A 13,738-nucleotide genomic window follows, 5' to 3' on the forward strand; every position below is an offset into this window, starting at 1 on the left:
CTATGACCCAGCAATTGCACTACTAGGTATTTATCCAAAGGATACAAAATGCTGATTCAAAGGGGTACATGCACCCTAATGTTTACAGCAGCACTATTGACAATAGCCAAAGTATGGAAAGAGCACAAATGTCCATTGACTGATGAATGGATAAAGATGTGGTAGATATATACAATGGGATATTACTCAGCAATCAAAAAGAATGAAATGTTGCCATTTGCAACAAGGTGGATAGAACTAGAGTGTATTATGCTAAGCTAAATAAGTCAGAGAGACAAATATGATTTCACTCATATGTGGAATTTAAGTTACAAAACAGATGAACATAAGGGAAGTGAAGCAAAAATCATATAAAAACAGAGAGAGAGACAAACCATAAGAGATTCATATACACAGAGAACAAACTGAGGGTTGCTGGCAAGGTGTTGGGTAGGGGAAAGGGCTAAAGGTATGAGTAGCATTAAGAAGGACACTTGCTGGGATGAGCACTGGGTGTTATATGTAAGTGATGAATCAATAAAATTCTATTCCTAAAGTCTTTATTATACTACATGTTAACTAACTTGGATTTAAATTAAAAAATATAAATTTTTTAAAAAATAAAAAAATAAAATACCACTAGAAAGTTAGAAAATTACTTTTCAAATTCTCTGTTGGTTCCAAGTCTTTTTAAGAAGATGCCATTAGCTCAAAATGTCAACAAGAGGTCATGGGCTAAGTGATCTGGTCCACTAATATTGAAAGTTAGCTGTCATTTGAATAAGCCTCAAACTACCATAAACTTATGATTTGACAACTGTCAAGCGTATTCTCATATCATTTTTATCTAACTAAATACTTTTAATAGGATATAGAAAACAATATCCCTTCAATAAACAGCCCCAACCCCAACAGCCTGAATGATATGCTCACTGGCAAGCTGATCAGTATGGTTAATTCAACTTACAAACCAATAGACATACGATGAAAGTGAACATCTTCCCCACAGACACTGCCATGAACAATCTGACTGAAGCTTGCATTGACCAAACAAGAAGCTGGAAGGGTTTCCATAGAAGCAAGAATATGACTTCTATTTCTCCCAGACAGAGACCCATCCATGTCTTCCAAAATTGCTGAATAAGGAAATGGAAATGCTACTAAATTTGGAGAGTTTATAAATTTCAACTGGTCGGTCTTCACAGGAAATCCACCTATAAATTGGAAGACAGAAAGGCTGTTACACGCGGCACAAAAGACTGTTGTAAGAAATGGCAGCTGAATTCACTAGGATGTTTTAGCACTTTAAACTGCATATTTATAGAGTTATGATTCACTTATTTATTCAAGAAAAATTCACTGAGTGTTTACCGTATTCCAGGATTTGTGGTATGTGCTAGAGACACAGACGGGAACAAGATCAGTATTGGCAATGCCTTCACGCTGCCTGTATCCTGGGGCAGTGATTCTCAACCAGGATTTGCCCTCCAGGGGACACTTGGCACTATTAATAATCATTTTTGGCTGTCACAGGTGGGTAGATGGCAGTGCTACTGGCATGTGGTGGGTAGAGAGGCAAGGACGCTGCTAAATATCCTCACTGCACAGGACAGTCCCTACAACAAAAAATTATCCCACCTAAAATACCAATAGTGCCAAGGATGAGAAACTGGTACAGTGGGAAATAGAGATGCAGATGACTAATTTACTAGCTACTAACTGTAAAGGTGCTGTGGTTCAGTCTTTAATCTTTCTCCTCTAGTTCTTCTAGGGAGTCTACCCCTATCTCTTATGAACCTCATGTTTTAAACATACCCTCAACATTCAATCAATCATGTGGGTAAATATTAATAGTAGCACCTTTTTAAGTATTAGTGGCAGGGCGACACTTGTTGCAGTGTTTCCCTCACCCTGCCTCCATGTGATTCATCAGTAGTGCTGCTGATCCAGCTGACTGGCTTTCTAATTCCCATACCCCTTTCATTAAAATGTAAAAACTCAGCACACGAGTCTCAGTACATGTGCTACTATATTTTTGTGTTACGTACATCATAAATACACAAAAAAGGAAAAGAAAAAAGAAAAAGATACAAATAATTAGTGGCCCAGATGTTTTCAGTCTGCATCCCAGTAGAATCCATGCAGTGAGTTAAGTCATGCATTCAAGACTCAATGATTCTGGGGTGCCTGGGTGGCTGAGTCAGTTAAACGTCTGATTCTTGATTTTAGCTCAGGTCATGATCTCATGGTTCATGAGATAGAGCCCCACATTGGGCTCTGGGCTGCCAGTTCACAGACTGCTTGGGATTCTCTGTCTCCCTCTCTCTCTGCCTCTCCCCCACTTGTTTTCTCTCAACACTAAATAAACATTAAAAAAAAAAAGACTCCATGATTCTACCTCTTGCAATTTCTATAGTTCATCCAATACCACAACCACCCACAGGTCTACAATTCAGTCCTATTGGAGTTTAAATTTTTATATATGCTGTTCCTAATTTCTAGAAAGTTTTCTCTGCCTATCTCTCCCTTGTAAATTGTATTCATCTTTCAAAACTCTGCTCAAGAGCAACTTTATGATATCTTGCCTGATCCCTTTCTTGCTCCCTTCACTGACCTTGTTTAGTCCTCTAGGACTGTACTCATCACACTTAACTACAGTGACCTGCTTAACATTTATTTTTGTACCTAGATCAAGAGCTCCTGGAAGAGAAGAATTATGTATTTTTCATCTTCATACACCCCAGTTCCTCAGACAGAACTGGAATGGACAGTTTTAAGCAAATGAAAGAGATGGCTTAGCCCAGATCATCCAGTGAGCAGACATTCGAGGTCATAAGGAGTAGTGTGCTTTTCTTTAGTGTCCTGTGAATGATATGAAACAGTAAAGCTATTAAAGAACTGAGGGATTTTAATTTGAAGTGAATGCCATAAGGCATTTTTATTCCTATTATTATTTCTATAATCTTAAACTCAGATGCCACCCAAATAAAAACAATCTTTGACTCTGCCTATACAGAAAAAAAAGTAAAGTGGAGACTTGCTGATTATTCATTTAATTAAAAAAACAAACAATTATCTAAATTGGTGATTCAAACCACAAGAGCATATTTACTTGAATTACTTGGTTTGGCTGTTTACAATGATCAAATCAACTAGATTGCTCTCGACTTCTTTTCACCTTGGCCCATGAGTCCTCCAAGGTATTTCTCACTACCTCAGAGATGTGGTTTACAAGTAAACAAGAATTCCTATGGTTCTCTTTAGGTATACACCAAGCCTTGGGCTGTTGAAAACATAAAGTACTCCATTCTGGCTCTTTGGGGAAAGACTGCATGTGTGTTAGTTTATGTTCATATATCTATCTACCCAACTCCATTTATTCAATCAATGAACTGACTTTGAGGCACCAAGCTTCTGGGTATGAATGACAAACCTCTGAGCATGAGGTCATGGTCCCTGCCTTTATGAAGCTCTGAGTCCAACAGAGACAGGGCACCGTAATGATGAAGTACAACAGATGTCATCATAGGGAAAGAATGGAGAGCTAGAAGAGTCATAGTGGGAGTACCTGACCACCACTGAGATTTCCTTTAGGAGATCAGAGAAGCAGTTTCTACTGATGCAATCTTATAATTGAAAGAAATGATGAGTCACAAAGGTTTTGCCACATTTATCATATTACTTGAACGTTGGCCTTCTTTACTGTCTGTCTTATATCTTAAAACAACTTACCTTGTCCTTGGGAACAGCCAGAACAGGTCCTGATGGACACACAGTCAGTGAGATCAAAATTAACAAAGGTTGTGTTAGATATTATCAGTTCCCATCTCTTGGGAGTTTTGATCCCAGCTGACATACACTGGCTTTCCTGTGATTTAGAAAGAAGAAAAAAAAAGACGGGAAGTAGACACATGAAATACAATTTGTAATATGTTAATAAAAACAAGAGAATAAAAAGACAAGCTATAGAGTGGAAAAAAAAATATTTGCAAATCATGATATGACAAAGGATCACAGTAGAACGCACTACCCACATATTACAATGATTAAAGAAAATATAGTGATGATACCAAGTGCTGATAACTTCCACATGGCCATAAAAACTATGGAATATGGGTTTGCATTTTCTTATCAAGTTAAACACACTCTTATCATATGACCTAGCAATGCAATCCCTAGGTATTTATTTACTTTTAAGAAATGAAAATTTACATTCACACAAAACCTTACAAAAATGATTATAATAGTTCCACTTGTAATCACCAAATCTGGGAACAACTCAAATTTCCTTACACAAATGAATGGATAAACACATTGTGGTACATCCATATAGTGGAATACTACCCGGCAATAATAAGGAATAAAATCCTGCTTCTTGCAACAAGTTAGGTAAATCCTGAAGGCATTTGGGAGTGAAAGAAGCCAGTCTCAAAGGTCACATACTATCTGATTCCATTTCAAAAGACAAAATGATAGTGACAGACAATAGATTAGAGATCCCCAGGGGTTAGACTTGAGAGCAAGATGTCGCCACAAAGATAAAGCCTGAGACAGTTAGTTGGGTTGAACCAACTGTTCTGTATCTGGATTATGGTGGTGGTGGTAGTGTTTACCCAAATGTATACGGATGTTTAAAATCATAGAATGGTACATCAAAAAAATAGTTTTACTGTATATTAATTTAAAAATTAAAATTAGAAAATCTAAAAAAAAAAAAACCTGCTCCTAGTATTCTCTGCAAAATCTCTTCAACAAACTCTGTCTAATCAAGTTGTTAGTGTTTCACTGTTCAACACTTGAAAATAATTGTATGCTGAGGATTACCAGACATTTGTCAAGGGTCTCCACCATGAAAGACAGTGATAGAAAGAAAGAAGAAAAGTAATCCAGTGGAGACAAAACCAGTATAGAAATCAGAAGAACATTTAAACACTACCAAAAAAACCACAGAGAAATAACTATATTATAGCCATGAAGAAGCCCAAAACGGGATTTTTCAGAAAAAAAAAAAAAGAACAAAAACAGGAGAGCAGAAATAATCAATTCAATAGAAAAAAATTGAGGAAATATCCTTGAAAACAGAATAAAAAGACACTGAGCAAATCAGAGGGAAAATTAAGAAAAGTAGAAAAACAACCGAGGAGGTCCAATATCCAAATAAAAATTCTTTCAAAAAAGAAAACAAGAAAAATAGGACAGAATTATCAAAGAAATGACTTAAGAAAGCTACTCAGATGGGAAAGATATGTTTTCTAAATGGAAAAATCTCATCAGTTCCCTAATACAGTGGTTACAACGAAAAACCACACAAGGTACATCATCCTGAAACTACATAATACCAGGAACAAGATTCCAAAAACTTCCAAAGCAGAAAAACTAAAAGGTTACATATAACTGACCAAGAATCAGAATATCTTAAACTACTCAACCTCAAAACTAGAAGCTGGAAGGCAGTGGAGCTTTGCCTTCAAATTGTCAAGGTAAAATGAACTGCAAACTGCTATTCCATAACCAACAACCTAGGAATAAGAGGGTCTCCATTTGTAACTCAAAATATTTACTTCCATAGCCCCCACTTTGTTAAGAAATTTACTATTGGCTATGTTCTAATAAAATAAGAAATTAAATCACAAAGGAGGAAAATGTGGGAATCAGGAACAAGAGATCCAATATTAAGGAGACATGCAGGAAAACTCCAAGATGATGGTCAGGAGAAATTTCAGGGTGCATATGTGACACTCTTCTCCCAAACTGCTGGTGCAAGTATAAACACTTAGGATTGTTGTTTCACATTATTTGCTAAAACTGAATGGATATCCCATGACTCAGCAATTTTACAATTTGGCATATATTCAACAGAAGTACATGCACACGAACACCAAGAGACATATGGAAGAATGTTCATGAAATCATTACTGGTAATAGCTGAAAACTGGAAATAATCAAATGTCCATCAATAGCAACTGTTGTATAGGGGTGCCTGGGTGGCTTAGTCTCTTGAGCATCTGACTCAATTTCAGCTCACATCATGATCCCAGGGTAGTGAGTTCCAGCCTGGTGTTGGGATCTGTGCTGAATGTGGAGGTTGCTTAAGACTCTCTCTTTCTCTCTCTCTCTCCCTGTGACCCTCCCCAGCCCTTGCTCTATAAACAAATAAACAAATAAATAAATAAATAACTGTGGTATAGTCATGAAGTGCAATACAACATAACAATTGGAAGTACAAATTATTGAAACACATAAAAACATGAATGGATATCATAGACATAATGTTGTGCCAAAGAAATCAGGCACAAAAGAGTTCCTACTCTATGATTCCATTTATATAAAGATCAAAAACAGATTTCAAATTAACCTATGCCTATAGAAGTCTGAGTAATGGTTCCCCTTTGGCCAGAGAGCTGGGGAATGGGGTTGGGTGGGAGGAGCCATGAAGGGGCTTCAAAGCAACAGATAATGTTCTATTTCTTGATCTGGGTGGTATGTCCATCGCTCTTGCTTTATAAAAATCTGTCGAGTTCTTTGCTTGTGATTGGTGCACTTTTCTCTATAAATGTTATGCTTCCATGACACATTTATTTTAAGAAGTGGAACAGATACTAAAGACAAGTAGCATACAAGAAGGGAAGGAAGAAAGACGCTGAAAGAGTTTAAGGTCATTTCATTGTTCAGGCAAAGTTTAAGGATGCTGTTGCAATTTAGACTTCATTAAGACAAACAGGCCTGTTGAAAATTAAGGTCGATAACTAAAATAACCAAAACAAAATGAGTAACTTTCAAACAGGCAAACACAAAAAAGAGATACCCTTCAAAGCAAGACAAATCAAGTTTGAAAAGTAGAAAAAAAAAAAAAAAGAAAACTGACTGCAAAGTGGGAGGACAAAGTAAAATGGTAGAAATAAGTGCAAATATATGGGAGACATCAGCATGTCTAGTAATTGAAACTACTAGAGAAAATGAGATTTCTCCCAGGGAGAGCAAGTGCATTGAGAAGAGAAGGGGCCTTACAACAGAATGTAGAGAAACAGAACAATCAAAGGTCTACATTAAGGAAGACAAATCCGCAAGTGAAAATAGGAAACAACCCCAGAGAAACAGGAGGAAGAATGAAGCCACCCATCAGCATCTGCCTAAATAAGATACATGTTAAACTACTGTCATCTGCTCAAATTAATTACAATAACAATGAGAAGATAACCAAGCTACAGTTACTTCCCAAAGTCAGGTGACCATAATTTACATCCAAATCAGGCCACTTTTGAGAGTTAAAGGGGATGCTAATGAAACAGGATGTTAAGAAAACCGGCACAAATAAAATACAGTCATACTGGGGAGCATAGTGGTAGGAGAAGACATCTCTTGCTCTTCTGTATTAAAGCCATCCTCCCTGCAAGCTATTCCACCCACCTCAATATACAGGTAGTGTTGACCAGGAGGTTACCAACATACACACAAATATACTTAAAAGACATAATTTATTTTAATAAAAAGTGTTTCCCGGAAAGTAGTGTTTGTTTTAGGCTAGGACTCACTGGTAATGGCGTGCCACCAATTAGGTGTGGGTGGAAGGTCTAAGAATAGATAGGCCACAAATCTAAATTCCTAAAGGAATGGCAGGCACAGAAGACAGAGGCTAAAATCAGAGTTCCCCAACCACAGACAGGTCAGTCCTCCTTTTTTCTCTCTTTTTTTTTCTTTTTAACAACTGACACAGTTTCATGTGGCAATAAAGAGATTCCCAAATAAATCTGAGAAATACTGCATTACATAAAGATGGATAGATATTTTCCTTTTTTTGTTTTTAACCCTATAACTTCACAGAGCCCTTTAAGTCTTAATATGGAATATAAATTTCAGGGGATGGGTGTATGGTAAGCAGAATATGATAATTATAATTAACCTAAGAATCTTGCTTTTCCCAGACCCCCTCTTGGAAATAGCCTTGCGTGAAAAATACTACAGGAAATACTGGAGTAGGCAATGCTCATTGCCAAAGCTATCTTCCACATGTGATTTGAAGAATATTTGACCAAGGGTGAGAGGGTATGCTGGTGATCCTAGCTCCACAATACTGGGCATAGATCTTGGACTAAGATCTATGGATCTTGGACTAAGATCATTTGACCTCTCAAATTCTCCATCTGTTTACCGGTAAATTCATAAGTTTTAACTAGATCAACTTCTAAGGGATAATTAGATCTAAGTTCCATGGTTTTATGCTTTGTGTGCCTAACCAGGATCTAGATCTCTTCTAGAACAAGCTGTTTAATATCTATTCAGGGACTTTTCTCCTGTACTTTCTTTAAAAACTGAGAGACCCTAGGCTGCATTTCATTCCTGGTGAATCACACCCCAGGGACAGAATTATGTTTTATTATCTCGTGACAAACACCCTTTTGGCATAATTTGTATCTTAGTTTGTATCACTCTCCCCTAAATTATGATGTCTACTTAGTATCAATTAAGAGGCTGTGACATTAATTTACCAGGACAGTTAGTGACTCAGCCTGATGGACATTTGTTTTGGCATCTTCTTTAAGGTTATTTCCAAGGAATTTAAAGGCCTTTCATCTACCAGTATCATAGAATCTAAATCCGGGTTCCATCCTCTCTTGAAAATTCTGCAGTCAAAAAAGATTTATCTCTCAAGGTAGTAATCCTTTCAGAGAAAAGGAAAAATGGGCAGGTATTTCCCTCCAGAAAACGATGGTTCAAAAAATATTTAATTAACTTTGAGAATTAAACATAAAAAAAATGAAGCTTAAGAAAATTATTTTTTAATCTTAATATTTTTATCTATACCTATACAATAACCTCCAAGAGCTATACTTATTTAAATTTCAATAGGTCAAGGTATTCAGGACAAAGTAAAGAACTTGTTCTTTCCTTTGTTTCCAGAAGTACAGTAGGTCTCTTTCATCTATGATTGTTATGACAATGTGATATCAATATACATGTAGCTCTTTCTAGAACTCTTTTAAGAACTTAAGGGGATCCATTACAGGTGTGAAGCCTACTAAGACCAATGGCAACCCTGGACTTCCCTTAAGGGGAATTACTACTTCTAGTTCTGCATCTGGGAAATTTGTTTTGCCTCATCTACATTCTGGTACCCTGGTCATGCAGTGGCAGAGAAGTCATCTGTAGTCTGATATTTATCATGTAGAAACCCACGCTTAGGCAAGTATTAGGGAATCATCTAAAGTACTCTAGCATACTATGCAACATAAATTCATGTTACCTCTTTGGTGAGGAGGGGCACTCTAAAAACAATAAGGACCCTATGAACAAAATGTTTATATTGAAACATGGCAAACTACAATACAAAGAGAAAATGTGAAGTTTTGCTATTCTATAACCCTTGTGAAGTAAAGGTAAATTAATCTAAAATCATTAGGTTTATTACTGAATTGCAGTGAAAATAATGCTAAATTGCAACCAAGTAAGAATTTGGCAAGCTACTCATGAATTTTAGGATTTATATGGACTCATAACGTTAAAACCTTGTGTACATTTGAATTTCATCAAAGATACCACCACTGTTACAAATAAAAAGTTCTTCTAACCTCTACCAATTAAACCCAAGATTCACTAAAGAATACTATTAAAATTACATACCCTGGGTCACTAGGGAACCGAGCACGAACAATTCTGTTTTGATAGACAGTCTAAAACAACTACACTAAGGCACTTACCTTGTGGGCAAAATGACCAAGTAATAAGCTGTCAGTAACTGAAGTATTTGCATCACTTTCCAAGATGTCAATTCCAAAATCTCTGCATGAATAAACTTGGAAGTTTTTCAGGTGAAGATTGCTACTTCTAAAAATCTATAAAATAACAGCATATGTTATGGCAAAGGTCTGAGGCTTGGTTTTTCTTGCAGACTTCCTATAGCTTCTTTAATTATTGATTAAGTATAAATAAGCATGCTATACCACATTTAAGCAGCTTTTGTCCATCAATATCTGTACAGATATCCCAAAGTTGCTGTCAGGTCAGTACTAACTAGTCCCTTTTGGTAACATCCCCTCTGTACTTTTCATTTCTCCTCATAATAACTGTTACATTAAAAATGTCAGTGTAAATTCTTCACTTATCTAAAATAAACTTGCAATTGTCAAATCACACAAAATTAATGGAGAAAAACAGAGCATCCAAGAACTCAAATACTTACTATTTTCTTCATGGTAGTATATGTTACTATCATTATAAAAATATATAATTATGAAATAAGTAATTCCAAATGACTACAGATTAAAAATGTGCTATGTGCATATATATTTATGACAACTTGGGTGAGTGGGCCCAAATAGGGATTGAATATTAACAAAATTAGTTTGTTAGAGTTGAAAGAATCCCACTAGTTTGGAGTACAGAGCTCTTGGTTTTGACCTACCACTGATATTAACTAACTATATGATCTCAGGCAAGACATTGAACTTTTCCTGGACTTCAATTCAACCATCTTCAAAATCAAGGTGGAGGTCTGGACTAGCAAATTACCTAACACAGCATTTATTTCTTTATTAAATAGGGTCATATTTACATTCATACCTTCACGTGGAAGTTTCCTATTAATTAAGGCCAAAGTAGCCTTGATTTATCATAGTATCGTGCTTCTACTTGTCAATCGGTCTTTAAGCTTGAATTTTCATGAAACAAATAGCTTGCATATCCCATTATGTATGAGCCAACAGCTTTTACAAAATGATACATCTTTGAAGACACGAAGGTTTATTTAAACAAAATAAGCATAATCTAAACTGTTAACTTGGTAAGAATTGTGACCTATTTACAAGCATCAGCCCAAGATCTGGCAAATATACTCATATTTAAAAACAGCTAACACCTCACATTAGCTAGAGAACCTGGTGATTTTAAAAGAAAACCAACACACAGTAGCAAAAATCATCTATTTGTTGTGTGAATACACCTTTCAGAAAGTGCTTTCATCTCTCTCTTCTAAAAGAATCATTTTGCATTTATGAGACATGGTGAGGAAAGGATATTCTTCTCAACTCTTATTAACATATATGTTCAAAGGTCACACTGAGTTGGAATCCAGCAATTCTTAGCTGTATGACATTAGTGCTCTCCCTTTCGCTTTCCCGCTCTCTCTTTTCCTCTCTCAAGAGTGAGAGGGAGAGCGAGAGTGAGAGAGAGAGAGAGAGAGAGAGAGAGAGGGAGAGAGGGAGAGAGGGAGAGAGGGAGAGAGGGAGGGAGAGAGGGAGAGAGGAATCTCTAGTAATGGCACAGTTCCCCCCAAGGTTATTAAGATCATTAAATGAGAAAATATCAATATCAATGTCATCAAATATGAATCTATGTTTATACACAATTGAAATTTTACCCAATGGAATCTTCTGTTCAAGTATCTGTATACATGACACTTATGTCTAATGACCAGAATATAGTCAGATATACCTAATAATGAAAGTTTACGAAATGTGAACACAATGTATTTTTATTGGATGCAGAAGGTATTTATCAATGTTAAAATTTCCAGAGACATCACTGTTAACATTGATCTATCACTACCTACTCCTATTCACTAACAATGGTAAGAATAAGGGCTGCTACTATGTAAACACAAAGATCCAGGCATCCTTATGGGCACCTATTTAACTCTCAACACAAATTTATCCTTTAGGTATGATTACTCTTTCCACTTTATGAAGAAAAAATAATGGGATTTGCCTAACATCACATACAGAGGACTTGGCTACTTTCACTGAACATAATGTTTCCATAAGTTCACTCATGTTGTAGCATGTAACAGCACTTCATTTCATTTTTTCTGGCTCAATAATATTCCATTCTACTGATATACCACACTATATTTATCCATTTGTCCAATGTTGAATATTTGAGTTTTTTTTCACCATTTGTCTATTATGAATAATGCTGCTGTAGGCATTTGGGTATAAGTCTCTCTGTGGATCTATGTTTTATTTCCCTTAAATACCTAGGAGTAGATAGATCATATCATACACATATCTTTATGTGTAACAATTTGAGGAACTGCCATACTGTTTTCTGAAGCATCTAGACCATTTTAAATTCTCATCGACAGTGTGTGAAGGTTCCAGTTCTCCACATCTTCATCAACACTTGTTATCATTTTGATTCTAGCCATCCCAGTGGGTGTGAAGTGCTATCTCACTGTGGTTTTGACTTACATTTCTCTAATAACTAATTATGTTGAACATCTTTTTACATGCTTTGACCATATGTATATCTTCTTTGGAGAATTGTCCATTCAAATATTTTGCCCTTTTTTTAATTGGGTTGTCTTTTTACTGTTGAGCTATAGGAGTTCTTAATATATTCCAGATACAATTCCCTTATCAGATATATCATTTGCAAACATCATCTCCCATTGTATAGGTTGTGCTTTCACTTTTTGATGAGGTCCTTTGAACCACTAAAATGTTTAATTTTGATAAAGTCCAACTTATCCATTTTTCTTTTGTTGCTTGTTTTGGAGTCATACCTAGGAATCTTTAACTAAACCCAAGATCATGAAGATTTACTCCTTTGTTTTTGTCTAAGATTTTTTTTATACTTTCTGCTCTAACATTGTTTTTGATCCATTATTGAGTCAACTTTTGTAAATAGTATGAGGTAAGGATCCAACTTCGTTCTTTTCAGTGTGGTTACCCAGTTGTTCCAGTGCCATTTATTGAGAAGACTATTGTTTCCCCCACTGAATGGTCTTGGCATACTTGTCAGAAATCAACTGGGTGGATTTATTTCTGGACTCTCAATTCTATTCCATTTATCCATTTTCTCTTTGTGCCCATACCACACTGTCTTGATTACTATTACCTTATAGTAATTTTTTATATAAGGAAGTGTAAATCTCTCTTATTTTTTTGCAGGATTGTTTTGGTGGGAATCACTTTTTAAATTCCCTATCCTGTTAATTTTACTTTATTCTTCTCATAAAAGTGAAGTTACAAAAGCATTCACATTGTTTGAACTTTTTAATTAATTAAATTTGAGTGCACAAGAGTTTCATCTTTAAGAATCTGATTTTTTTGTTTTTTTTTGTTTTTTGTTTTTATGGGTTTAGCATTTCTGACTGCAGAATTTGAGAAAACTGACTTTCATGATCACCTTCTAATATTCTCATTTTATTAGGTTATTTCCTTTAAAATAAAGCTATTCAAGGGCATGGAGACATTGCATAACTCTCTTCAAGTCATGAATTGCTTCTCTGTGTAAGAGGCCACTCAATCAATGTTTCCACTGGATTTGTCACCCCTTTACTCATTATGTTTATGGGAACAAAGTACTGTATAAATTCAATAAGAACAAAACACTAAAGGCAGTTGGGATTCTTCCTGTTAGCTACCCTAATTATACATTTTTGGGCTTTCCCCATCCACAGTTGTCTTCCTCTTGTTGGATATGTGGAATTAATGTCTAACTTTCTTAATGTAACTTAACTATATGTTTTTATTCTATTTCCTGAGTGCCCTGTAAACATATTGCTTCATCTACGTATTTTAGGCTCCAGATTGCTAAATGACAGAGATCAAGCGTATGTAATTTTCTTTGTGTAGCACAAAATAGTGACCCTGGCTAATTTTACAAGTTGCTGTTAAGAGTGAGCATCCAAAGCTTCCTTAACAGAAATCATTGAAGTAATGAAAAGTGAATGATTGAACACAAACTTTTTCCCTTTTGAAGAAAATAGAAGAAAATGTGGCTCATTGATAAAGGTAAGAATGACACTTTGAGCAGGAATTTT

General features: G+C 35.7%; 1 protein-coding gene across 1 annotated transcript in view; it reads right to left on the minus strand.

The window, feature by feature from the left end:
- Window positions 1–13,738, minus strand: part of PKHD1 (PKHD1 ciliary IPT domain containing fibrocystin/polyductin) — a 484,305-nt gene that overhangs the window by 259,266 nt on the left and 211,301 nt on the right. Inside the window, 3 exon segments of the mRNA XM_043591641.1 lie at window positions 947–1,193; window positions 3,712–3,847; window positions 9,675–9,809. Of these exon segments, the coding sequence (XP_043447576.1) occupies window positions 947–1,193; window positions 3,712–3,847; window positions 9,675–9,809 (518 nt within the window).

This window comes from Prionailurus bengalensis, chromosome B2 (genome assembly GCF_016509475.1).
Source record: "Prionailurus bengalensis isolate Pbe53 chromosome B2, Fcat_Pben_1.1_paternal_pri, whole genome shotgun sequence".
NCBI classification, from domain to species: Eukaryota; Metazoa; Chordata; class Mammalia; order Carnivora; family Felidae; genus Prionailurus; species Prionailurus bengalensis.